Raw genomic sequence first — 27,556 nt, 5'->3', positions numbered from 1 at the left:
AGATCATGAAAGCAAGAGCAGCTTCCCCTCATGATTTTCCTGTATCATTCCTTCTCTGGGGGCAGCGTTTCAGGCTCTGCCAAAAACGAATAAGGAGGCGGCCGCAGTTAGGAAGCAAAACCCGCCCGCCGCGCTGCCCCGCCAGGGAGCCCGGGGACCAACGGCCGCCGCCGCTTCCCGCCCCGCCCGCTGCCTCACGGCGGCTGCCAGCCTGGGCGCGGGACGGCACGCATGCGCGGGGACGGGGACTTGTTGCTTGGGCCGGTAACTCGGGCTGTGCGGCGGCAGAGGGAGGGCGGGGGGCAGCCGGGCCGCGGCCGTGAAGGTAGAGGGGGGAGGGTGGGTAGGGGCGGTGTGAGGCGGCCGCGGGGCGGGAGAGAGGGTGAGGCGAGGCCTGAGGGGCGGCCGCAGTGCGGTAGAGAGGGCGAGCTGAGCCGAGCCGAGCCCTGAGGGGCGGCCGCGGGGCTGCGGCGGGTGCTGCCCGCTTCCTTCAGCCCCTCAGAGGGAGCAGTGCGGGTCGCGGTGCTCGCGTTCCCCGCGAGGTCTCGTTGGGCTGCAGCCGCGCAGCTCCACCTGGGGGTGGTGCTGTACTGGTTATCTTCTTAACAGCTACCTCGTTTGAAAGTGAAGGCTTGCAAAATCGGACACTGTATCTGATGAGCTGGGTGCGTTGCTACCGTTCTAACCTGTGGTCTCTGCGATGGATGTGATGGAAGGTCCCGCAGTGTGCTAAAAGCTGCTCTTCTGTCAGCACTAAATTTCTTAGAAAGCAAGAACAGGTTCGCAGCACACATCATGTATATATATCTTTGTCAGCTGGGACAAAGGTTGCCTGTTGTCTCCCAGTTGTGCAGTCTAACACTGAGCAAATTCTGGTTTGGGAGGAGCATTCTCCCATGCGAGCTGTTCTATGTTTGGTGGCTTTTGTTTTGTTTTGTTTCTATTTAAAAGGAGACCTTGTGGTTAATCATATTCTTTCATTTACATCCTCCAGAATAGCGCTGTCATGTGTGGCCTTCTTGTAGAGGTGTGATATCCCCAAAGTAGTGCATCTGGGCCTGTGATGAGGACCTGCGGTCTTTGATTCCAAAGGATAAAGCTTTTTGGGGTATGCTTTCTTTATGAATTTATCAATCAGAAGCATGTTCTACATGGAGCATATTTCTGTCTGAAATAGATAAGAACCATCACATTTATAGGGTCCAAGAAAAGCAATGCTTGAAGCTGGAAGTCTCAAAATAAGTGGGCAGCTGTATGCACTGATTAAAAGGTGTTTGTGTCGGTAGCTGAGTCTTGTGTGTTGTCTACTAAATAATTTGAGCAAGTCAATTGAATAAAATGAGGTGAATGGCTGTTCTCTTAGAAGAATGAAAATATTCTGTTGTGTTAGCAAGGTACTGTAGTCACTGTGCCTGTTCTCTTAGCTAAATTCTCCTGTTAAAAAGGAAAACATGCAATGTCTAAAGAACAGAGAAAGAGGAATGTATTTGTGCACTAATTCTTTTCAGGAGAATTGGTGACAATTTTGTTAATGATCTCAAGGCCTTTACAAGCCAGTATGGTCACACGTGCTCATCAACTAGGAACAAAGTCTTTGAACTGCTATAATGTGTTAGAATGTCTAGTGCCCTGTGTTACTCCTACAGTCAGAATCCAGTCTGAAATAAGTAGTTTAATGTTACAGATCAGATGATGGAAAGGTCTGTGTGTTCTTCAGTAGCTTTCCTCAGGTTTTTGTGGAAAATGGGATCGGTTAGATGTCAGGCATTCTCACTTGGGCACTGCCAACAACTGAGTCTGTCAATTATTGCAAAAGTATTTCCCAGATAAAGAGGAGTGATTGTCAAATACGACTATTTTTTCCAAAGTCCTTTCCTTGTTGAGTCTTCCTGTGCTTTTCTTTCAGTACATCTTGCAAATATCAAGCAGGCTTTTCATGTAGTTTCTTCTTTTCTTTTTATTAAGGGAAAGACAAGATGAGCCCTCTCTTCTTTCTGGGTATTGGAGATTCTCATCTGGCCTATTCCTGGAATAGAAGTGGATTTTTCAACTCAACAAATGAGACGTACTGCTACAGCACTGCCCGGGGCAGCACAGTGCTCCAGGGAGTAACTTTTGGTGGAATCCCAACTGTCTTGCTGCTTGATGTCACCTGCTTTTTTGTAAGCCTGGTTTCTATTTATTATATTGAAAATACTAGAGCCTTCTCAAAAGTTACAGGTTGTGCTGGATTCTGTGTTTATCGGGTAGTGGTTTGTTTCTAAGAATCATCAAAAATAACAAATATGCGATGGCCATCCTGGGAACTTCAAGGCACTTTTCAGGTATTAATAACGGTGACGCTGTCATCCCACCTGTATGTGAACTGAATGTTAGATGTATAAATGTAGGAAGAGTGCAGAATGATTGGGTCTGTATTTAGGGCCAAGGTGCTCTTTGAAGTGGTAACTCAAACTTCTATGTTTTGTCTTATTTTTTTCCTTACTATGGGTATACTTTTGGTAAGGGAATGCCATTGCTAAATTGCTTGTCCAGAAGAAAATTTCCTGATTGTTTTGCAAGAGAAGTTGCAATATGGAATATCTGTCACTTCCCAAGTGTCTGAATTAGATCTCATAAAGCAGTGAAAGAAGTAGTGTACTAAGAAGCTCAGTCTGGATAAAAGGAAGAAATGGATTAGTTTGCTAAGGCAGGCCTGGGGTTCCAAAAATTTTTTGGTTATATTTATGAGTTTGGTCTCAAACTCAAAAGTGTTCCTAAGTCACTAGAAAAAATAAGACCTGTAGGCTGGCAAATTAGTATGAGAATTGAGGTTTTGATAATAAAATCAGACTGAAGGGATCACATTTCCCAAATTGTAGAAAGCCACGTGAGGAAACTTAAAACTACCTATGTGAGGTCTGAGCTGGTAGTTCTGTAAGAACTAGGAGATGTACCTAAAAATTATTTAGTAGCACTGAATAAAATTTTGTCAATTTTTTTTTTTTCCCCAAACTGTGGTTGAATATAAAGATACTGAGCCTCTGCACTGCACCTTTGCCTAGACAGGAAGAACTAGCTGCAATGCAGAAGACTTTTTCTTGTTCAACTACCGAGTACTGCAATTTATTTAGCAACTCCTGTACTCCTATGCTTATGACACATTTATGCAGATCTCTTTAATAACTGCCAGTTGATTGGTTTCTGAATATTATTTCTAGCCTGGTTTCCTGAGGAAGTGAGGCTCATGTGTTGCATTATCCACCCATTTTGCCTGTCAGTTCCTCCTCCTAATAGCTGGAGAATATATTAGCCAATTTAAACCTGGGTTGTCTTAGACTATAGAGGATTTGGCATCGCTGAAATTCATGAATTGCATGAAGCTTAATGGACAGATAAAGGAAAAGGATCTCAACTTTTATTTCCTGTTGGGGAGAAGGTTATTGTAAGGAGGCTTTATTTATTGCAAAATGCGGAAGTTAGCTGGGTAATCTTGACATGTATCCTGGCTGACCCTTCAGTACTTGCATAGCATGAGATAAGTTACATCACTGGGCAAACAGGTATGGGATGTAGGAGGGGCTGGAAGGCGAGAGTGTACGTGTTAACATGTGCATGGAAAACAGGTCTTGTTAGTTCTGTGTCTTACAGAGCAAGTTCTTCTTAGAAAAAAAAAAAAAAAGGCAGTACATCTGTGAAATACACTGATTGTTATTATTTTTTTACTTAGCCTCTTTCAAAAAAGGAAAATATTGGGAGGAAGTAAAAAAATGAACGTTTCTGGGTTTTATGAGTTGTACTAATGCATAGCTTATTACTGAGTAGGATATAAAATAATTCTGGAGAAAATGGTTAAACTCCCTACAGCCAGTTACATTAATGTTAAGTAAAAAATAATAAAAGAACGGCACTGGAAGTCTTCCATCATAGTTCTGGATGCAAGTAAAGGAAAACAGTAAAGATGTATATGTGAAAGCTTTGAACTGCTGTCTTTCACAAACCTGGATATGCATTCAGTTCAGACATATGACATTCAGGATTCCTTCATAAATGAGGACAGGAAGGTGGCTCTTCCACTCCTTTGGTCCTGCTGGGTTGGTTTGTAGTGTGATCACCACTGGGGCCATTAACTTGCGATAGCTGGTTTAAGACTTAGGACAGCATTTTTTTAACGGCACTTATGCACCCAAGAAAGCTGATTACAAAATAAAATATAAAAATCTCTGTTTTTATTTTCTAGATTTTAATATTGTTGTTTTCCATTATAAGGAAGAGATTCTGGGACTACGGACGCGTTGCTCTTGTATCAGAAGCTGAAGGGTAAAAAGATACACAACCAGACTGATTTGTTGAAACCTTCTAGGGAACATGGAAGCAGTGGAGTTAAGCAGGGCTTAATTTAAGTGAATTTGTATCAGTTAGATGTTGGTAATCACATACGTGTATTTGTTAAAAATGTAATCCTCCTACCTTGTTTGAAATATGTTCTGCTGCAAGTTCCTCTTTGCAGTGTCAGTTTGAAAACTGCTTGTTTGCCTTTGTCATTGTAAATTTCCTTCTCCAGCTGTGGGCTAAGGAGGTTGATGTGAGAGGAAAAAAAAAAAAAAAAAAGAGAGAGAGAGAGAGAATGGGTTGCTTGTCTGCTAACAAGTCATGTGGCTACATATTAATGTTTACAGTGCTTCTGTGACAGAAGGATACTGACTGTTGTGCATGTCTCCATTCAGGCCCAGTATCTTCCCAGAGCTCCTCTACGCAGACTCTACTGTGAAGGGTTTAGAAATAATTTAAAATTGAATGTCTTCTAACTGGTTCTAACTGGAAATTCCCCACTGATTTTTAGTGAAAACTGCAACTGAGCTTTTGATTTATTTATTTGTTTTTATTTTTACTATTATTTCTACGAGGTGATGTCTCAATGTTCAAAAACTAGTCATCTCTTAAGAAGTAGATAAGCTTTACAAGTGAGACTCTTGCTTGTTTTAATGGTACAGCTAAATTCATAGAATTGTAGGATGGCCTGGATTGAAAAGGACCTCAAATATCCACAGGCAGGGTTGCCAGCCATTGGACCAGGCTGCCCAGAGCCACATCCAGCCTGGCCTTGAATGCCTCCAGGGATGGGGCATCCACAGCCTCCTTGGGCAGCCTGTTCACCACCCTCTGAGTGAAAAACTTCCTCCTACTATCTAACCTAAATCTGCTCTGTTTCAATTTAAAACCATTCCCCCTTGTCCTATCTCTAAGTTGTAGTTAAGTCCACAGTTAATTAGAAGGAAATGGCTCAAAGTGTTTCTAGACTCACTCCATGTACATGTGTGAAAATTAGATGTGCAAAAATAAATGAATAAAAAAGGGCAATAACTGAGGCAGCTTTAATCTAGCCAACTCAGGCAGCAAGAATGAAGAGGCTTCTCTGTAGGCTGTAGAGATCTGCATGGGGCGAGCGGGTCCTTGAGCAGTGAGTTGCACTGTAGTCTGTTCCTGTCCCTACAGCATTGTGACCTAGGCCAAAATTATTGTTAATACATCCACAAATCCCATAATTATGTCACATCACCATTGCAATGTTTCTTTTTAGCAACGAACTGAAAACAGGTACTTTGCTCTTTCTGTTGAAAGCTGCTCATTCTCTAATTGTCTTAGCCTTGCTACAGGGCTGAATTTGAATGAGGAGGGCACCCTGCAGGTAAAGAGAAATTTTGAGTAGTGGCTGTAAGTTGAAGGGAGAGATGTAGAGGGAAGCAAGTTGGTCTCTTGTGATGAGGAGTATCTGAGATACCTTGCAGAACTGATCTTGCCTAGACTTAAAAACCTGTTTTGTATTCTTTTATATGAGTGCAGTCTAGTACCTCGATAAAACGCTCGCTTTTATTTCTAGTTCAGTTACTCTCTTTTCAGGAGCTTACAGGTCCTGACTTTTGAACATGAGGCACTGTACTAGCTTCCGTAGTTAGGCGTATGCTACAAGGTGAAAACCACTGCCTTTGTAAGTGGAAAAAGTGTTTTAATATTATTTCAGGTAGTTACTTCAGAATTGTTAAAGTGGAAATAATTATTTGAAACTCCAGCCTCAGTTATGAAAGATACTTGAAAGCATCATTTAATTTATTTCAGTGGAGTAAGATATACCCACTCATCAGCATCTTCATCAGCACCTGAAGCTCTTGAGTATGACAGTGTAAGTATTTTAGGATTTCTTTAAGTTTTTCTGATATAAACTACCTAATGCAGTTTGTTATAATTTGCCATTCCACCTTGCCCAGTGTATTAGTCTGTACTTCTGTATAGATGGTCTTTCAGTGTAAAAGTTAGTAGTACATCATGTACTGTGTTTTTATAGAGCTGTTAATAATCTGTCCATTTCTTGATAAGTTATTGTTGTATAAGCAATCAGTATCTTGTGTCAGTGTTGTTAAATAACTCTCAAGTAGGAGAGGGGTTATACATTATAATACTAAAACTAGTTAGTAGTGGAAGAATTTTTTTGCTTAAACTTAGCAATTCTATCATTGAAACGATTGAATAAAAATGTCTCTTAATTGAATACTAACATGAAAGAATAGGCCTTTCAAGGGAGATGTGGTTTTTTTTTTTTTTTTTTTTTGCTCTTAACCATTCTAGAACATTCAGTGGGATGTGATCTCTCCTGTACTGTTTCACAGGAGGGTTTTTAAATCTAGATGACTTCTAACTGGAGTTTAAGATATTAACTTGTATCAGATTCTCAAACAGCTTCTCCTTGAAATTGGAATCTCTGAAAGCATTCTTTTTAGGGGAGAAAATCACCATTCTAAAATTGTGCATGAAATACCAATTTTCATAGTGAGATTAAATCTTGACTTCTCTTCAGTGAGGATGGGATCTAGACTTGTGTAAGTTTAAGGAGCCCAAGCAGTAAATATACAAGTAATGCCCCTCAAATCTTAAATACGCTGTGAAGGCAGACATACAAATTACCTTTTAGAAAGTGTGTAGAGCAGTAGGTGTTTTTCTGTGTGTATTTTCTGTATTTTTCTCTTTCTAAACAATGATTTCAGACTATCTGGCTGCCAGCTTTTTAGCTAAGAGATTGGCTTAATAGAAAAACCCCTAGCATCTACCCTGTCCAATTAAGAGAAGTATTTCTATGTTAACTCCTACAACTTCTGTCTTTCCAGGGCTTTTGTTCTTGGATGGCAGCTGCTTTTCGGATGCAGTAAGTACAAAAAATAAATAGTAAATAACTTTTTAAAATTGTTTCTATTAAAAAAGAAAAGAAAGACTTTTTGTGCTCCTTTTTTTTTTTTTTCTTTCCTGAGTAGACAGAATTTTAATACAAAGAGCGCTGCAGGTGCCTCCAGTGTGTGGGCAGTAGTGGATTGGGGAAAAAAAATAACATGAAAACAAGGTGACTATATAGGAATGCTTCTCCAGGATACACTTGCCTTTCAGTTGACAGGCCAGAGACTTCCTGATCTAGGAACAATGTGTGAACTGAATTGAATCTAGGCCTTTTGTATGGATTCTGAACTAAGAACTTGGCTCCAGGCTTACACCCTTCAAAGGGTGCTATGTGGGTGTTCCTCTGTTTGAAGCCAGTGGGCCCTGGAGCAGGAAACGTGGTTTCCGTGCAAGGAATTCTGTGGAGAACTGGTGACTTAGTTGGGGCTGGAATTGCAGGACAAAGAAAAGCCCATCCTGTTGTTTTCCAGAAAGTGAGCACTAGACTTGTGGTGTTGGTTCTTTGTCTCTTGGAGCTTAGTGAATAATGATTTTTAAAAATGCACTTCTAGCTTGGATACCTTGAAACAAGAAAGTAGTGCAGTTGAGACTTTCTCCCCTTTTGCTAGTCCCTTCCTTTCTCAAGAACTCATATTTTACTCATCTGTCTTGCTGAAAATGAGTAGATGCTAAGAATTCTAAGGGTAAGGTGGTTCTGTTATCATTTTCCTCAAAGGAAGCCTTTCTTGAGATGTGTGAACACTGTCACAGGTGACCCTAAAATTTGAGATGTAGGCTTTCCACTGTGGCTGTTTTAAAGCAGGAAGTTGTGGCAGATGTCTTTGTCCTCTTCCAGCTTGATATAAGGAACTTGCATGCATATTTTCACATTACTTGTTTCCATCTTAAATTTCATTATATTAGTTTTTGTATGTTGATTCTGTGCAAGAAAAAGACACTTCTGAAACTCAAAGCAGTTAAACTTATAGATGAGAGAACACAGTGGTGTTGGAAAGTGATAGGAATTGGAGGGGAAGTCATTGGGTTAACTGAGAAAAGAAAGCATGTTCAAAAACCCCCAAACAAGCAACCGCATGAGTACTAAGTAGACTGATGATGTGCTTTTTTTGTCTCTGATGTAGTGATGATGAGATTCATGACAGATGTGGTGAAGATGCCATACATTACCTTACCTTCCAACGTCACATCATCTGCTTGTTGGTCGCTGTCAGCATTCTGTCTGTTGGTGTCATATTGCCTGTCAACTTATCAGGTGATCTTCTTGGTAAGAATTTTTTTTTTTTTAATTCTGAAAGGAATCAGCTTTAATGCCATTGTAAAAACATTCAGGACCTTCTGTTTGTTTGCTCCCTTCTGCCCTGGTTTTGTCCCATTTTGAGTAGCAAATCATTTTGCTGAGTCTTTGTGCTGACTGGGCTGAAAGAATTGTTTCATGTTTCTTGCAGTCTTAATCCTGATCGACTGGTACTCGACAAATACAGTGTGTTCTCTAGTCTGCCCTGTCCTATGGAATATTAATGAACACAACTCTGGCAGATCTTGTTTAAACACATTTCCATTTTTGATAACAAGCCTTTATTAGCCCATAAAATGTACTTATGCGCTGACTTCTTATCAGTCTTGCTAAGATCACATTTACAGGCTTGTACACATTTACAGGCTTGACTTCAGTTGATCATCTTGTTTTAAATTGTTTTAATGTTGAAGTAGATCAATGTCTGGAGAGGAAAAAAAAAAAAAAAGCATTTTTAGTTTGCGGGTGTATTTTATACCAGCTAATGATGCTATGTGGTTTGGTTTTTTTCCGTCTTAGTTAAAGATCCCTACAGTTTTGGAAGAACAACTATACAGAACTTAGAAACTGGGTGAGTGAATCTTGGAAGGTACTTTTATGCTGATGTCTGTTTCCTGCCATAGTTTCTGAATACATGCGTTGATGCTTGCAACGTGGCTCTCAGGGGTAGGAATTACTTAATTGTGCTTTGTCAACTGAAATCAGGATGCGTTCTGCTTCAGGCTGTATGTTATGGCTCTGATAAGAAATCTATGATCTTGGCTTCTACTCTCTCAGCTCTTTTTACTACCTGTCTTGGCTAATGATTGCACATCTAACAACATTGTTTTGAGAAATACCTATGCCAGAAGAAACCGTGTTGTGGAAAGGAAAACAAAGCTGACAGCTTTACTGTAACGTGCAACTCAGATAACTTAAATTCTCTTGAACCAGATTTGTGAATGTCTCTTCCGTTTGAGTTCACAATTCAAGTAACTTCATTAAAAAAAAAAAAGTCTGTAAAAATGGTTGCAATACTAATCTGTACAGCTTTTCTTTTATATCATTATTCAAAACTCTATCCATTCTGTAGTGTCCAATATAATATTTGCCAATGCACTTTGCTTTTTATCTAACTGTTATGATTCCTTGTAGCTAGTGAGGATTTTGTTGTTTGGTTGGGTTTTTATCTGCAAAATAGATTCCTGTATTTTATGTTGTTAGTAGTGCTCATCTCAAAACTGAAGAGCTGCATACAGGACACTTTTCTGTTTTTAGGTTTGGAGGAAGGAGCCATCGGGAAAGTGGGGTTTAGCCTCTGTATTTTAGGATGTTTCTGGTTTGGATAAGGGTTGTATTCAAGGGGAGTTCAGTTATGCATTTAGCACAATAACCACTGACCAATGAAAAGTGTCTTGGCTAATATCGTGGAGCTTCCAATTAGTCATCTGAATGCAAAGGCATAAGCTCAGTGTCGCCTAAAATCAGCTGTTTGTCTTGCACCTTCATTAATTGTGCACTGTAAAATGTATTGGGTAACTGTAATGCCTGTCCAAGGATCCGTATGTGCATGAGTGTTTATCAGTTACTACCTTTTTTGTTGTTTTGTGTTTAAAGAAAGGTTTTAATCTGCTTAGCATTTTGATGACTATGTTTGTCGGTGGGATAATTAGTTCTTCCTGCTTCTCATGTTCATAATGTTTTGTCCAACAGTAACAATCTTCTTTGGCTGCACACGTGTTTTGCTGTAGTTTACCTGATTCTGACTGTTGTCTTCATGAGTCATCACATGAAAACAGTCACATATAAAGAAGAAAATACAGTAAGTTTCTGTGTTGGGGTTTGGAAAACAATCAATCTGTGTGTGTGGGCAGGGGTGGGGGGGAGAGGGCAGGAACGGGCCAGGTCTATTTGAAAGCAGACAGTGCTAAAAAAGCAAATTGCTGTAATGCCTCCTCTTTGCTAGAATGTAACATAACTGAAAGAATTCACTGCAAATGAATCTCCACTGAGTTGTGAGAAGTGTCTGTAGATTGGGGTGGGTGGGGGTAGTAATAGGACCTTGTGAAATTGTAGTGCCTTTAACCAGTGCAGGAGGTGTTTTGCTATCTTAAATAGGTACTGCTCCCATTGAAATATCCTACCTTTTTTTTTTTCTCCCCATCTAAAACACAGCTACTTAGGAGGAAGGCAGTGATGCTGCATATTCTTTCTTTACTGCCATTTTTCAAAATAGGATTTCTTGTTGTTTTTCTTTTGCAGGTTAAGTGCACATTGTTTATAACTGGTCTTCCAAAAAATGCAAAACAAGAAGCTATTCAAGGCCATTTCGTGTAAGTTCCATGCTTAATTAGGAACAAAGGACTTAGAATTATCGTAGTAGTTTTAACTCGCAGGCAGAAATGTGTTTGACTCTTGCGCTATTTCTTATCATCTTCTAAAACTGTCTCTTTCCTTAGAAAGAATTGAGAATAGAATGAAAAATGCTATGTTTCAATAGAACTAGTTAGCCAATCTTAAAATTAGAACCCAAAATGTGGCTGTTTCCACATTTCCCATAAATATTCCCATATGGCTTTTAGTTGGGAATAATGCTGCACATCTCATGCTAACGTAACTTTGAACGCCGGTCTCTGTGGAAGGCTCTCTGTGCTACCTTGTTCAGAAGTAATTGAGATACCATTTAGACACCAGTGATGGTCTTTGAAACAGTTTATTCAGTGTACTTCTCTTGTATTGCTTCGTTTTCAGTGCTGCCTACCCAACTTGCGTTGTGCTGGAGGTCCAGCTATGTTATGATGTATCCAGGCTTATTCATCTATTTAGAAAAAGGTACTTGTTTTTGTATCTATCTGAATTTAGCATAATTTTGTAGATATCTTGCAGTTTCTTAATCAACATTTTGACATTTACCAATAGTACCAAGCTTGCACATACTAGAAATGATTTCTGCTTTTACAGTTCTGTTCTGCTTTTCATTCAGATTCAATTGTGTTTTGAAGTATGTGTTTCTAAAGGCTTGGCTGGTATGTCATTGTTTGCTTGGTCAGACAATACAAATCAGAAAACCCAGCTGCTGAATTAGTAATACTAATTAGTAATTGTAGCAGACTGCTGCTGTGGTCAGGGAAGAGGGAAATATGTTTACTTCTGGACTATACAATAGCAACTTTTTTCTTCCGGAACCTCAGGAGTGTAGACTCTTCAATGCCATTACAGGCTTGAAATTTAATTGTACAAAGTAGCTAGAATAAGGTTTATGAATGCCTTTGACTGATTAGCTGTCAGTCTTTGACACAATGTTTTCTCTTGGGTTTTATGTTCTTTGTAAGTTTGTTGATACTGTTTTCTTGCAAAATGTTTTGGATGTGTTTTTCCACCTAGAAATGAGGCAGAGAGAAGCCTGACTTACTATAAACACATGTATGAGAAGCATGGTGATCCAGTCAAAGTCAACCCTAAGCCATGTGGTCAATTCTGCTGCTGTGAAATGAGAGGATGTGAAAGGGTGAGAGATCTGCTCATTTTTACAGTAGCTGGGAAGATCATATCAAGTAGTTTTTATGTAACATCCTGTGAGCTTAAAAAATTACTTATTCATTGCAGGGAACTTATCTTTCATGTTCTTGTGCAATAGAGGAAAGGATTTCCCCAAAACTTTAGTAGTGTAACCTTAGTGCAAAAAGTAAATACAAGAGAACCTTCTGTTTGTTTGTCTTCATGTGGTGACGTGACTTGTAACTTGTGGAAGGAAGAAGGACCGTGGTTTGTGTAGACTGTATTTTAATGAAGGTATCAGCCATCTGATGCTTGGATGTAACACTCATCAATTTCTTAACAGGAAGATGCTGTAGAGTATTATAGTAGAGTTACAAATGGACTGATTGAGGAATTCTCAAAAGAGGAAGAAGCAGTTCAAAACAAACCATTAGGAATGGCGTTTGTAACATTTCAAGAGAAATCCATGGCAACCTAGTAAGTTTCGTCTGCTATCTTCTTTGTTCTCTTATAACTTTAATAGTACAACTGATCTTGTTTGTGTTGCTTGTCTGCTTATGTTGCTTCTTCTTCCTTTCTTCTTCTTCACCATCATGTGGATTTGTTCTGCTCTGCTTACTGGTAAGTTTTTCTGCAAATATGCATTTAGCCTCTATATTTCAAATGAAGAATTGATTGCCTAAGAGATTAAGTGGCTTGGGTACTTACTGGGATAAGAATCCCTACTTTGTGGGGTCCATTAGTCTAGGTTAGTAGTAGGCCAAATTAGTTGGATCTTGGAAAGGGGTTACTGATTTCTCCATTTTGTAATGTACAAAAGTAGTTACTAAGCTATCACAGTGGGTGCTACTGAGTAACCTCAGCAAAGCAGTGAGCTTGTTTTAGAAGTAGATTCTAGATGTTTGGTGTTGGTGAAGTACTGGGTGGCGTAAAGAGAAGAAACCTGATTTCCCAGCATTGTGTGTCTTTAAATATGTAGAAAGAAAGTTTAATCACTTGCTGTACAAGTTACAGAAAAAAATGTCTGCACTCAGCCTTTTTATGTTGTGTGTGTGTATAAATGTGTTAGTATATATTTAAAAAAACCCTTCTTTGTGTTCAATACACAAGTTGTTAGATAACCTAGGATAAGATGATTCAAAAGCCTGTAAAATAAAACTTTGTGTTGTAGGACTTATACAAGATACTCTAGATTTTGGTAATTGTGACTGCTTTTCAAGATGGGAGGTGATTGTGTGGCACAACCTGGTTTAACATTCCTTTTGCTTTCATGTTGCTTATATGACCCTCAAGATCTTGACTTCATACAGATTTTACAGTTGTTACGTCTCTTACCTGTTTCTGTAGATTCTTGTGTAGATGCAGTATCAGAAGCTAAGCCCCTTTTACCCAGTTGTTTATACAGAAGATGCACGTAACCTGTCCTTTTCAATTGACATTTTGTGAGAATCCTCTACTAACACAAGGTTGAGTAGAAGGAAATAGAATAATACTTGTGTTACAAATGCAGCACACCATGCCTTTTTTTTTTTTCTTTTCCCTATAGTCTTTCTAGTTTTCTACATTCTTTTGACCTTCAAATCACATTGGTGATAGAGTCTTCCAAGGCCTTTGTCTTTTCAGGGAAGTCTAGGCTGTAGGGTTTCAAGAATTTAAAGTGCCGGGGAAGTTTTGTGTGGCTCCGACTAAAAGCAATGAATTGCATTCCTCTTTGATCTTGTCATGTTACACACTTATTAAATATTACACACTATTTAAATATTTTAGAGCACAGAATAATCTTTCAGTGTGTGAAACTGGAAGAAGAAATAAGCACTGAGGTATCTTCTCTGACTGTTAACTTGTTTATAATTTGGATGTGATAATTTCTCGGTGCACGCATCAGAGTTGCATTACAGACATCTCTGAGCTGAATCATGGAGAACTGAAAAGATTTTTATTGCTGTGAACTCTATTCTCTGGAAAATTAGATTACATTTGATGTTGAAGCCACCAGATTAGAAAATTATACGGTGTCACTAGTGGTCTCTGCTCCACAGAGCCCTGAAATAGGATGGGAGAAGCAGAAAGCCAGGACTGAAGTTCATGGAATCAGATAGCTGTAGAAGCTTGATTAGTGCTGGTGCTCACGTTTGTGTAGTGTATCTGGAAGTGCTAAAGATTCCTGCTTATTTACTTTTAAAAAACAAGCTATTGAATTATAATTAACTTTCTTAAATACTTGCTGCAAGATGCTGATGTCCCTGCTTGAATTCTGGTAAGGTAGAGATCTGTTTTCTCATTTTTGCTTTGTTTGTTGTTTGTGTGGTTTCTTAATTGTCTCTGTTTTCTTAATGTTATGAGCATAACTGAGAAACAAGCGTAACCAGGAATTTTAGAGTCCCCTCATTCAGATATGATATATTTCTGTTTCCATGCTAGTGTAGCAGAGAACTTTTGCATCACAGCACACACACAGTTGTACTGTGTCTAAATAAATGCTAAGCATTTCTGTTGGTGTGTTCTGAGAAATCTTTGGAAGGACTTACTCTGGCTGTGCTTAAACTTAAAGTACACCGATAATAAACTCAGGAGATAAGTATTGTGGATATTCTGGGAGTGGGTGAAAGAAGATATTTCAAATTGTTATATTACTAGCATTATAAAAAATTGTGTGAAAAATCAAAATTAGTTAAAATTCATTATGCCAACATCAAATCTGAATGTAGATTGAAGGATTGATTTTCTTTGACTTGAAAACAGCTGTAATTACATGAGATGTTTGGGGTACTGGCTGCCTTTGTTTCTATTTTCCAATGCTCTCAAAGTTTGATTTTTTTTTTTATTTTTTTATTTTTTTATTTTTATTTTTTTTTTTTTAATGTGAGCCTTTGCTGCACTGATAGCAGCACTGAGCAGTTTGATTCAAGGTTATTTTTTTGTTTTCCAGTTTTGTCAGGTACCAAAGGCCTCTGTTAATAACTGTATCTAGTGGTCACTGCATGCACGAGATGAAGTTACAACGTTATCTAAACACTGTCTTGATCTCTGGTTATTAAAAGAAAAAAAATGCCTTTTAGTGCTATGGGCAGTGTTCCTTCAGCATTTTCAGGTGTAGTAATTTGGAATAATCCTATTTGTTTTCCTCCTTGCAGTATCCTTAAGGACTTCAATGCCTGCAAATGTCGGAGTATTAAGTGTAAGGGAGAACCCCAGCCATCATCCTACAGCAAGGAATTGTGTGTAACAAACTGGGAGGTTGAATACGCTACCTATCCTGAGAATATATGTTGGTAAGATTCCTGTCTTCCATCCATTTTATTTATAATACTTTAGGTTTAGAATAGGGACAGAAGAAAGGGTCTGTATTTTATTTTATTTTTTTCCTCTAACCCAGAAATGAGACTGTAAATTCTTGTTTCTATTAATGGTGTTCTTTCACCTTGGGGACACCTCTCAGAGGCTGATTAGGGTTTTGCTACCCCATTCTGGCATCTGCTTTTTCTGTTAACATGAAATAAATAAATAGATACATAAATAAATAAAAATATTCATCACTCTGTACCTCAGCAGTTCTGTCTTTTGGCAATCGTGTGTAACTGTTGCTGAGGTCTGAGGTGAGGAATTTGGTGTTAGAATATGAGTATTCTCCAAGTTTGTATAGGTGTGTATCTTTTTTTTTATGTGCTGCCTCATCCACTGTGTGAACTGTGGTCTGTCTGCCAATATCTTTTGAGCGAACCAGTAACTTTACCCATCACAGACAGGAGAGAGTGATGAAAATACATAATTTTGAATCAGGCTGTTTCTGTGCTATCTTTTGTTGTGCTTACAGGCTAAAAATGACTAAACGTTTTCTGGTTGCTTCGTAAGTAAGTTAGGATTCAATCAATATAATGCCCAGTTTATGTGACAGTAGATTAGTTGTGGCATCTGTGTTGCAAGTTAGGCACAAATAAATGTGTTGTTTGTTTTTTCCCCATGAAGAAGAGGAGGAACAGTGATTTGCTGTGGGTTCACCATGATAGTTGTCATTGCTGGGGGTGATAAAGAGCCTCTCTGTCCCTGTTTTGTCTACTTTAAATGCTTGGCTTTGGCTGAGGCTCAAATCGTTCTGGTCCTTTGGGGAATTGTTTCAGGAAATATTAAGAACACTGCCTGTTTAAGACCAGATTTTGCTGTGGATTCAGTTGGATGTTTTTTCCTTACTTTTCAAATCACAGCTTCTTGGTAGATTCTGCCTCTGAGAGCTGTTCTTCATATAGTTTCAGTCTCTTGTTTTAACTTTCTCAGTTTAATACGTAGGTGCAGAACAAAAAATTGCTTCATCCCAGGTCTTAACTACTTTGAACATTGTGTTTAGGTGTTATAAAAGACTGAAAAAGTTCTCCTGCAAGTGCAAGCTATGTTATCACTTAATGAAACCACTGCAACTTATTTCTAGTAACAACTGGAACTTTGTTTATGTATCTTGTTTGTACAAATGAAGTTCATATAACTTTGAGAATATGAAAAAGCAGTGCCACCTGTCACTTGACAGGTAACATGTACTTTTAGCAGCAAATGCTTACTGCTTTTTCCTTTTTTTTTTTTTTTTTTTTTTTTTTTTTTTTTTTCAGGAATAATCTTTCGGTGCGTGGGCTGAACTGGTGGGTCAGATGGTGGTGCATTAATTTGTCTCTTCTTATTTTGCTGTTTTTTCTTACTACTCCATCCATAATCATATCAACCATGGACAAGTTCAATGTCACTAAACCTATTCACTACCTTAATGTGAGTATCACCGTGTTTGGATATAGCTGTATGTAGGACAAGATGTTATTAAAGGGATGGATGTATTGTTTAAGAAAACAAAATCAATGTATACAAGCTAAATGTGTTGAAATTTTCAGAACGTGTAGCTGCTGACTTACAAAAACACACACACACACACACACACACACACACACACGTAGGTCCAGAATCAGACCCTGGTTCCTCCTCTTTTGTTCCTTGATGGGCTGAATATTTTCATCTGAAACTTTATATTATTATCAATCTTATATTTACTCGTATCTTTGGATTGTAGTTTTTACTACATTTAAAATGTTGAAAATGTGAAACATTTGCCAGTTTTGTATCCAACTTGTATTTAGATTTTTGGCATGAGAAGATGGGAATTCAGATTTTAAGCTCTGAAGAAATGCCATGGTTTGTTTTGCTTACTACATTGAAAACCAGGATGCCATTATTCGTCTAATTTCAGCTAAAATCTCTTACAAATTGTTCATTTTAGATATTTCCCAAAGCTTGTGTGTACGACCTAAAAACTGCTTGTTAGACTTCATCCTCATGCAATTCAATCCCCAGTCCTTCTCCTGTTTCTTGTCTTGCACACAAGAGCTGAGCTCTAGCTCATTTTGAACTTATTCAGATTCAAACTTGAATCTCAAAAAGATTGCCTTAGTGTGATCTGCTACCATCTACAAAAAGCTGATTATTGCAGCCTCTGTTCTTCTAGCACAGCTGTGTTAAAATGCCTTTAACATCTACTCTCACCTCTTTTTTTTTTATTTCCATCAGAATCCTATCATCAGTCAGTTCTTCCCAACACTCTTGCTCTGGTCCTTCTCAGCTTTGCTGCCAACAATTGTTTATTATTCAACATTGCTGGAGTCCCATTGGACAAAGTAAGCAAAATCTTCCACCTTTTTGGCCTTATCAGCTGAATTACTGATTAAAAAAAAAAAAAATAGGAGAAGCACTCAGCTGTTTATGGTGTTGGGTTTTTTTTGTTTGTTTGTTTGTTTGTTTTAAGTCTGTGGAGTTCTTGTAGCAGGGAATATCATCTTTTCTTCTCTTTCTAATATTGTAACCAGTGTTTTGGAGTTATTCTACTTGTAGTATTAAGTACAAAACCAACCAGATGATTCACTTTTGCTCCCCCTTCACACACACTTTGTGTTTAAAGCTTAATTAGAAAAAAAATACTCCTTCAACAGGAGCATGGTTAGTACCTCAAATCTCCCTGAGGTCGTTCTCTAGGAAGGTAAAAAGTGGGGGGGTTTTGATCCCCTAAGCTGAGAACACTGGAGTCTCAAATCCTATTCTGAGGGCTCCAGCTACTGACAGCTACTTATAAGAAAGCCATCATTGTTATTTTGCATGACTTGGATGTAACAGTGCACAAATCTGTGCTGTTGGATATTGCTAGTGGTGACCTGAGAAGGCCTGCAGGACCACAGCCTGTCAGGTCTGTTGACATAAGATTTTCCAGATACAACTGGGCCACCCATAGGTGTCAGGTGATGTGCTGCTAACCTGGTGGAGCTCTTGATTCGTGTGCTGGGTTTCATGCTCAGTTTACCTGTGTTACTGCACACTGAATCCAGTTGTACCTGCTGTTGTTTAATCTTCCCCCTACAGCCGTTGTTCATTTTTTTGATTCTAGGGTCAAATCCTTATTATTTTTTATACCATTCCCTTCCAAGACGTTGTCCAGAATTTTCTGTTGACTTGTCAAAGTTGCACACATTTCATCAATGCTTTTTATTGATAATTGCACTTGCCTCATCAACTTTGAGCCATTTTAAATTAATCACAAGTTTTCTAGAGTTGCTAGCGATAGCAGATCTGATTTCAAGCCTTACTATAGTTGTACTAACTGATAAATCCCATAGTGCCCAAGGGCTATGTGATCCTATAAAGCCACTGTGGTTTTAATGCCTAATTTGATACCATCCTGAGGAAAAGCAGTTGTTTATGGCGATCTCTGCAGTTTTCTGGTGACAATTAGTCACTAGAAAGATGTTCTTGCTGCTGTAGGAGTGGTAGATTATTAGTCATGTCATGTTATTCTCAAAGTGTTGATGTTTGGCAAGTAAAGTAGCTTATCTGAGTGTCTGATTTCTTGGAGGTGATGCCATTCTGCATACTGCCTAATCTCTCCTGGCATAAGGTTTGGTGTGGAGCTTGTTCACAAACTGTTGAGAGATGAGTATCACTGGCTGACAAACCAGCTGTGATGGGTGCACATCTCCTTGCTTGCGGTGCAGGACTGTAGTCTTGTTAATCCAGCATCTGGATTAATATTCTAAAATATTTTCTGTGCCCAAGAAGATACTGAGAGTCTGCTTGGTCCAAATCAGTGTGTCTCAAAGGCGTTTCTGTTGTATCTTGCAGCAATGCAATATGGCAGGGGAAGCTGGAAGTCTTCTGGGTGCTGGTGTTCTTTGGGCAAAATTCTTCATGCGTGGAAGGCTTTCATATGAATTTCTTATTAATTTTCTTTTGTTGATAGATCTGCAGAGAACAGAATAATGATGCATAAAGTCTACATATTTCTGATCTTCATGGTATTGATTCTGCCTTCCCTTGGTCTCACTAGGTAAAGCCATATTTTGGTAATGTTTGAATATTTTAATAATATTCCTATAATATTTTTGTGATATTGCTTTGTTTGCTAGTTGAAGCTTAGATATTGTACTTTCATCCTTTTCCAGACTGTCTGGTGATCTTGTCATTACACTTTAGATATTATGACAGTTATTACAACTAGATAATATTACAATATCTCAATGTTCACCTTTCATCTGAGGCTGTCTTAGCCTTGCCTATTTCTGGAGTCTGATTTTCTTGTAGCAAAGGGATCTCTTGACAATGAAAGATAATTTCCAGTTGAAAGTAGCCCATACTGATACAGCCAAGAGCCAAATTTCCTGACTCTTCAGTTACAGTTTCTTTTCTTTTTTTTGGACCCGTACAGTGGTTAGCTAACTGGGTAGCATATCTTTGCCCTACCTATATGATGGTTGCTAAAAATGAATCATTAAAACTTCAGTATGAAGTGGATGTTTGATTATTCATCTTCTTTCTTTTCTCTGCCAGCTTATGACTGTCAGTAACTATAAAGCTGAAATAGTATTCTGAACTACTGAAAAAGAAGCATTTTCACACAATAAATTACAAATAGCCTCTGAATCACATTAGCCATCTTTCTTTCAGCCTTGATTTTTTCTTCCGTTGGCTGTTTGACAGAGAGTCGTCTGATTCTGCCATTAGGCTGGAGTAAGTATTAAGCAACTTCTTGCAAGGTTATTTAAAATGCTTTTTACCTGTGTCTAATTTTGGTTAGTGTTTACTAAAGTTAGCACTGGGGTGATGCTTTTGGAAAAGTGAGAGTAGGAGACAACAGAAATGCCTTTGTTGTGAAGAAATCCGTACCTTTTCCTGCTGGGTAGCATATGCAAAATTTCAATGAAGAGTTATTTTTCCACATCCTTGAAAATTCTGTCAGAGGTGCAAAAAGACAGGATGGGGTGAAGGGACTAGATAATGTAGTGAGGATTGTTGCATGTCATTGATGGGAAAATCCTCCTGAAGACTGCAATGAGACAAAATAGCTGCAGCACTTCTTGAAATCCATTAACTCACTTCTGATTTTAAGAAATACAAATGTTTTTATGCCAGTACTGCAAACTTGCAGATATTGGTTATTAGAAGCTCTGTGACTACGGGCTGGACACAGTGGCTAGTTTGTGAGAGACTGGAGGGAAAGAATAGGATGCAGTTACTAAGAGATGATTTTTTTCCCACCGCTATTTCAGATCAGTAACGGTTAGGAGTTTCTAAGCTGGGAGATCAGGCTGCCGTAGGGTAATTTTATCTCATCTTGTCTCAAGTTGCTGCTAATAGACATCAACTGTTGCTCTCTTCTGCTATCAGCCACCCATCAGACTGCACTGTCTTGTTTCTTGAGCAATTTATTCCTTCTCCAAACAGTGTGACTCGGCAAGTCTTCTTACAGGCTGATTTGCAATAGCACTATAAAAGTACACTTTTACAGTATACTGCACGTACTGCCTTTATAGTTATGTTGTACTCTTTTTCAGCAAGATTATTAGACTTGTAGCTACTTCTCATGGTGTTCTGTACCTCTCCTAATGGAGAGAAATTTCTAGAAGTGTGCGTATGTTCTTTGTACTTGTTTGTCTGTCTGCCTTCCAGTCACTGTCTGACGTATTTCCTTGTAGATGTGTCTTTTTGCCTGACCAGGGAGCATTCTTTGTGAACTATGTGATTGCCTCTGCTTTTATTGGCAATGGGATGGAGCTGCTGCGCCTGCCTGGCCTCATCCTTTACACCATACGCATGGTAATGGCCAAGTCCACTGCAGAAAGGAAAAATATTAAACAGGTATTAGAGCTTTTTCTTAGCAATGGGAATATTGGCCAAAAGCTGTGGCATCTTGAGCTTTCTCTACTGCTAAAGCCAGCACAGGGATCAGTACAGATACAATGGACTATGCAGTGAGATGAAGGTTCTGTGTCTGGCACAGTCACTTTTAACCTTGTGGTTTCATGTAGTTGCTTCCTGTAATTGAAAGTAACTTTGAGGAATTTCTGTAAGGCTATGAAAGTAGTAGTGTATTTTCTGTAGGTATAGCTGTTTAAAACATGTAATGCTAGTGCATATTTGCTGTTAATACCTCTCAAGGAAATAAGTGATCTCTCCTAGGAGGGTATAAGAGAAGGTGAACTGTTGTTTTAGTCTGTCTACCTTAACTACTGACATGTTGATAGATTACTTGAGAGATAAGAATCTTTGTTTCTCTTTCCTAGCAACAGGCATTTGAATATGAATTTGGAGCAATGTATGCCTGGATGTTGTGCGTGTTCACTGTCATCATGGCCTATAGCATTACGTGCCCCATCATTGTCCCATTTGGTAAGTTTCCAATGAGCCGTGGGCCCTGCATAGGTGAGGCCGAGGCAAGTGGGAGCTACATAAGGCCCAGATCTGGTTTCTTAGTGTACTCTTCAGATGCTGATCACTCTTAGGACTTTGATCCACATTTCCATCCCTTCTTGTGTAGAAAAGGACAGAAGAGGCTTTGTTTGGCACGTGGTCTTAGTCTTGCCTATGGACAAGAAGAGGAATACTGCATGCTCCAATAGCCCTGCTGGCTTAGACTACCAGCTAATTAGGAGTGCAGGACCTTCAGAAGTTATCCAAATCTCAGGCTACGTTTTTTCTAGGAAGTTTTCTTTGCACCGTATCACAAACAAAATTAAAATTTATGCCTTAAATTACTTATGTAGGTTTGAGGATTTCTTAGCTTTTGCTGTACCAGTCATTAAATGCACTATGAGCATGCAGAAGATGTACCACTGTCTAGAACTCTCGGACAATTGCCCATTTTCACTGCCTGTGATCTGAACTATGTTTCATTTTATTGCATCTTTTGTTCATAAAGATTGTTTTTATGTATGAAGAACTCTTTCAACAGCTACGCTTATTTCCACTCTCAGGCATGTTGTACAAAGTCGTTTGATAGTATTGGTATAATCTTTTTTTAATCTAAAACTTTGGAAAGCTACATGCAGTATAATTAGCTAAATAAGATATTTTTTCAGAACAATTTTTAATCACCAATCTTATTATTGGGAGAGTGTGGCTGCTTTTTAAACAACACAGTTTATGTTTATTTAGACTTCTTTGTGTGCAATTGTAAATATTGGAATGTGCTACTGTGTACTTGCGCTGTTGTAATTTGCAACTGTCACATCTGTAAGAGTTTTGTTGGGGATAAAACACAGCTGATTTGAAATCCAGACATGAATTTATCGAAGGCTGAGAAGCAAACACAAAGCTGCTGTTAGACCTTTCCTCTTTACCAGTACTGTGTAAGGAAGTTCCCAACTCTACCCAACCACTGTGACCCCATGTGCCAGCACTAGGGTGGAGCTCTGGATGCACCCTGAGAGCAGGAGTGGGTGATAGAAGTCTGAGGAGAGGGGGAGGGATGGTGAGACCTTGGGGGTCTTGGCACTGCCTCATGAGCAAATTTAGGAGCAGGCTGCTGTCATGCAACTGTATCTCATTCATATTTGGCCCGTATCCACCATTAGTATCCGAATTTTGGGTCACTTTGTTTATGCAGGTTTCCTCACAGAATTGTTGCTTTTATCACATTTGCAACCCCCTTCTCCTTGGATTATTATTATTTTTTTTTCCTTCCAGGGTTAATATATATGCTCCTGAAGCACATGGTTGACCGTTACAACCTTTACTATGCGTACCTCCCTGCTAAGCTGGAGAAAAAGATGCACTTTTCAGCGGTGAATCAGGCTCTTGCAGCTCCAATTCTCTGCCTTTTCTGGCTTTATTTTTTTTCTTTTTTGAGGTTGGGTAAGTATAACCTGTTCTCACTGAGAAGATACTCCTACCTCTTTTGCCAGCATACCTAAATTATTTACACGTGAAACTTCATAGACATCATGGGCTTTTCTTTTTGCTCCAGTAAATATGAAGTTATGGTGGTTACGTATTGCACTGAGTTTGAACTGGCCAATTGAGCTGTGGAGTGACAGACTTATTACAACAAATTAAGAAAAAAACCCTCCACACAAAATATAACAATCTCTTCAGAACTAGTTCTCACTAGTGAAATGGCTCTTGGCTTTACTACATGCATTTGTATAATCAGTCTGGGTGAATTGGCTACTGCTTCTTTTGTTTAAGAAAAGAAGTGTTAGAATGTTAGCTAATGATGCTACTAAGACCTGCTATACGCTGTCCATGAAACTTCACATGAAAAACTGCAGTGAAATAGTGACTCTTCTTCCCATTCTATGATTTGAAAACTCATGGTTTTATGTAATTTCTCTTAGATATGTGGGTGTTCTTTATTTTGCAAACACTTGGTACTAATAGCATTGGCTGTGATATGCTAACAGCTTTGACATCAGAAGAGGTTCATGATGGCTCTTTACCCCTAGGAGGAGGCATTTGGCAAGGGATGAGGGTGACACTTGAAGGAGCTGAATTTCACTTCTTGGGAAGGGAGCCCTGTGTTTTACTTTCTCTGCTCTCGCAGCACTGATGACAAATCAGTATGCTTCATAATGTTTTTTTAGCATACCAGTAGTTAGACAATACTGTTGGCAGACTGTCATTTAACTTTAGGTAGCTCCCAGTAGATTTAAGAGGCACTCAGAACTACTGCTTCAGTCTGTCCTTGGGTTTGAGCAGCTGTTGCTGCAGTAGTTGTTTGCTTGAAAGCTTGTTTTTTCCCATGTTTCAAGAACTGTTTTTGCAAGCCGATATTTTTTCCACTTCCCTTTTCTGTTTGAACAGCAACATTTATTTGCTGTTATTTGTTTTGTTTTTGTCTCCAACCAGTCCATACAGATCTGTTCATATAACCTACTAAAAACTTGTTTGTTCCATGTCATTACCCATGCTGGTGTTATCATAAAAACAAAAACAAAAAAACAAAAAACAAAAAAACAAAACAAAACAAACAAAACAAACAAACCAAAAAAAACCAAGCACCAAACTGGTGTTTATTTTTCTGGCCAAAGAAACTTAGGAACAGACGAGTTAACTTTTTTTTCCCTTTAATACTTACTCAGATAATCTTTACTGCAAAATGTGGTTAATTTCTTCAGAGTACTTCCTGAGTTTACCTGGAGAATAATCTCTGTATTCATTCTAATTGTTTTCTTACTAGTCTTCTTCTAGATCTTTTCTTTGTGTTCATTCCATGCTCCTACCACACCACCCCAAAGAATCCCACCTGGCTCGTTCATGTTTCCTCAGCTTTTTGTCTTCTTTCCCTTTCCTTAGATTCCTCCTAGTTCTGTCCATACTTCTAGTGCAGTGCCCCATTTTTTGGTTTTAAAAGGCCAGTAGTACAGAAGAGCTTTATTGTTTGGTATGTGTACCTGAGACTTGCTTTTTTGGTAGCAGGGTTGCACCTCTGACTGCAATCCATTTTGTAATCATTGCAGCTGTATGCAATGGAGCTACAGTCTTATTATTCATCTGTAATCTGTGAAAGTCACTTTTCTCCTTTTGGTTGTTTGCAAGCCATTCCATTTAGTGCCATCACCACACCTAATAAATAGACTCTACCCATAACATTTCACAGATCATCAATAAAAGCATTTTAGAAGTAGATCCAGAATAGTTGACTGAGGGATGAGGAGAAGGATCTGTGAGCTTTGTCGCTCAAGTTTTATAGCTGCCTTTCTTGACCTCTGGAAAAAAAATGCTGGGAAAATGGCTTGTTCAGCAGTTTTACCAGCCAAAGAGGTTTGTGCTTAACCAGGATCTCCAAGCTGAGGCTGGAAGTGGATTGTCTGGTCCTCTAAGGAAAAAACATGAGGCTTCTGAAAGTGGGGAAGACAGAACGCGTTTTTCCTGCTATGTATTTTTATATTGTATTCTCTGAATATTTTTCTAGGCTTTAAAGCACCTACAACAATGTTTACATTGCTAGTTGTCAGCATCACAATTGCTGTGTGCGTGGCTTATACTTGTTTTGCGTGTTTCAAGCACCTGAGCCCACTGAACTATAAGGTAAGTGATGGTAGGGTAGCACTTTCTGGCACCAAGCTATGCACCTAACGTAGCGCCAGCTGTTGGTGTGGGATTGTTTCTTGCCTTGTCAGCAGCAGTGCCTGTCCACAGGGATGCGTTACAGTGAGATGACCAACAAGGGCTGATCAGTAGAGGTGGGTTATTTGGTGCAGTGGAAAGCGCAGCAGTGTTAGCAAGATTTGAGAGAAAAGCAGTATGGGAGTGTATGAGAGAAAGCTAGAGGCAAGTTCATTACGAGACTGCAGTAGAGAACTGGCACTGCCCAGTGATTTATTTCTGCAGGTTTTTAAATGCTCACATTCCTTAATATTGTTTTGACTTAACAGTTTGATGTTCTCTCTCCCTTTCCCTCACCTGTTATCGGTTACAGATAGAAGACGTTCAAGGTGAAAGTGGAGACATAGATGTACGAACCATTCCAGCATCTTCTGTAAGAAGTTAAAAGTTACTAACATTCTCTTTCCTAGAGAAGCTTAATTTCTCACCCTGCAAAGAGCTTGTGTAGGATGCATTAGTCTGAATGGACTGTAGGACTTCCCATGTGTTGGTGGGACCAGCAAGTTCTGCAGCTGGGCTCCTTGACTGTTCCAGGTGGTGTTCCAGAAGTACCTTCGGCCGAAGCTTTAGGAGTAGTTGAGATGTGCTACTGTACGCTGTGTTACGGGCCTTACATCAGCCAGTACCTAATCTCTGGACAGCAGTCAGGTGTAGTCAATTGCCACTGCTTTGTGACTTTGAAGTTGTGACGTGACCAGCAGGTGTCTGCCTTGATGCTAAAAAGGCTGTGAGTCTGGGGTAGAATTAGAAGTCTTTGTGCCACAGTCTACACATTGTGCACATTCAGATGAGTGTTGCACCAGGAAGCATCCTGTAGGATGCAGAAGGCCTTAGTTGTTAAGGTGAAGAATGGGAAATGGATGAAAAGAAGAATGGCAAGGGAAAAAGATTATCCTGAGTAAATTTTCCCAGTATTACTCTGAGAGACTAGTAAAATCCTTAATGCTTGTGATTTCAGATGTACATCCCTCGAGTTTTGCAGCCTCGTTCTACAGAAAGGACGATGTTTGCCCATGAGGAGAAGCAAACATATGGTACCATGGGCAACGATACTTTAGGGGCAGATGTTGCAACCTACTCTGCCCAGTCAGCAATTGAAAGAATAGCAGAAGGATCCATTTGAATGCCAAGGACTAACACACGGTGGAGCACTTGATCCAACTTTAGAAGAACTGATTCCTCACCATTGTCTATTAAGAATTCTGTTTCACAGATTACTGCCTACAGAAGAGATACAGAAATGATTCATTGTGTGGTCTGCAGCTGTGCTTGGAGATTAAAAAGCAGATGCCTTGGGACTGATTGTTTACCCTGCTGTCTACAAGCATTGCAAAATAAACATGTTGAACACGGAGCTGCTGATCCTCAGGGACTTCATGTCTGCTACTTCATTGCTTTCCTCACAAAGATAACTTATGCTGCATATAGATATCTGATCAGCAAAGCAAATGCAGCTCTATTACCAGATGTCATTTATTTATTGAAAATGATTCTAATTTTTTTAAAGCTTTAGTATTTATAAACTCCTTGGTATGTGCTAAATCCTGAAAGCAGTGCCACTTTTTGATAAAAGTACTGTTTGTGTGGGAGCTGAGGCTGGTGTGTGGGAATCTCTCCTCTTGCCCCTCAAAGTAGTTGGTGTACACTTGAGCACTTTTATTTTCCTCAAATGGGATGAGGGAGTTACTTTGCACTTGGATACTAAAAGTGCCAAAGCATAGGACTAGAGTAAGGAAGGGAGCCACTTACCTGGTACTGCTTTTATATAATTACGGAGGGCACTTACGTTGTTAGTTCTTGTTCACTATTTTTAAGGACCTTCCACAATGAATGCTTACCTGCCACCAATAAAGGAATATTTTATCTTTCTTTTAATCTTGGGCCAAAAGAACAATTCTCTGGGGTTTTTTTTTGTTTTTTGTTTTGTTTTTTTTCTGATTCCAATATAAGGTGTACGATACTAAGATTTTAAATTATGTAGTAAGTGCCAATTTATTTCAGACTACATTGCATCGAGGTGTAACTAGTGATCACAGAGCAATAAAACACTGGGTTCAGAGACATTTCAGACTTTTTTTTTCTTTGCATGTTGACACAGTTTATTTTATTTATTTATTTATTTGGTTGTTGTTTTGCAATGTGGGCAGCACAATAAGCTGTTCATTAAGCACTGCCACAAGG

The 27,556-nt window shown here is 39.0% G+C and overlaps 1 protein-coding gene across 3 annotated transcripts; it reads left to right on the top strand.

The window, feature by feature from the left end:
- The first annotated feature begins 208 nt into the window (after positions 1 to 208).
- Positions 209 to 27,438, top strand: TMEM63A (transmembrane protein 63A). 3 transcript variants are annotated; one of them, XM_042809622.1, is made up of 25 exons: positions 219 to 264; positions 610 to 779; positions 995 to 1,108; positions 1,966 to 2,162; positions 4,220 to 4,299; positions 6,097 to 6,160; positions 7,140 to 7,177; positions 8,325 to 8,467; positions 9,017 to 9,068; positions 10,190 to 10,298; positions 10,739 to 10,809; positions 11,228 to 11,308; positions 11,861 to 11,984; positions 12,318 to 12,451; positions 15,109 to 15,246; positions 16,573 to 16,726; positions 17,516 to 17,622; positions 19,233 to 19,319; positions 19,937 to 19,999; positions 20,965 to 21,127; positions 21,553 to 21,658; positions 22,955 to 23,122; positions 25,182 to 25,297; positions 25,689 to 25,748; positions 26,334 to 27,438. In XM_042809622.1, exons 4-25 carry the CDS (start codon positions 1,977 to 1,979, stop codon positions 26,496 to 26,498), a joined length of 2,409 nt encoding a protein of 802 aa, XP_042665556.1. In that variant the 5' UTR covers positions 219 to 264; positions 610 to 779; positions 995 to 1,108; positions 1,966 to 1,976; the 3' UTR covers positions 26,499 to 27,438. The 3 variants fall into 3 exon arrangements, with proteins under 3 accessions (XP_042665547.1, XP_042665556.1, XP_042665565.1); XM_042809613.1 differs by lacking the exon at positions 610 to 779 and having other exon boundaries at positions 209 to 264; XM_042809631.1 differs by lacking the exons at positions 219 to 264; positions 610 to 779; positions 995 to 1,108; positions 1,966 to 2,162 and having other exon boundaries at positions 4,278 to 4,299; positions 6,002 to 6,160.
- The last annotated feature ends 118 nt before the right edge of the window (positions 27,439 to 27,556 follow it).

Source organism: Centrocercus urophasianus, unplaced genomic scaffold, assembly GCF_019232065.1.
Source record: "Centrocercus urophasianus isolate 14NV4802_14NV808 unplaced genomic scaffold, USGS_Curo_1.0 seq_10, whole genome shotgun sequence".
Lineage (NCBI taxonomy): Eukaryota > Metazoa > Chordata > Aves > Galliformes > Phasianidae > Centrocercus > Centrocercus urophasianus.
Note: the sequence above shows the minus strand (reverse complement) of the source record. Positions and strands in the feature narration are given on the sequence as shown.

Excerpts from the sequence above, each read along its gene's own strand:
- TMEM63A (XM_042809613.1), top strand. The coding sequence starts at position 1,977 with ATGAGCCCTCTCTTCTTTCTGGGTATTGGAGATTCTCATCTGGCCTAT. Across the intron at positions 16,727-17,515 it reads AACCTATTCACTACCTTAAT|AATCCTATCATCAGTCAGTT; the intron begins GTGAGTATCACC and ends TATTTCCATCAG. Across the intron at positions 17,623-19,232 it reads CTGGAGTCCCATTGGACAAA|ATCTGCAGAGAACAGAATAA; the intron begins GTAAGCAAAATC and ends TTTTGTTGATAG.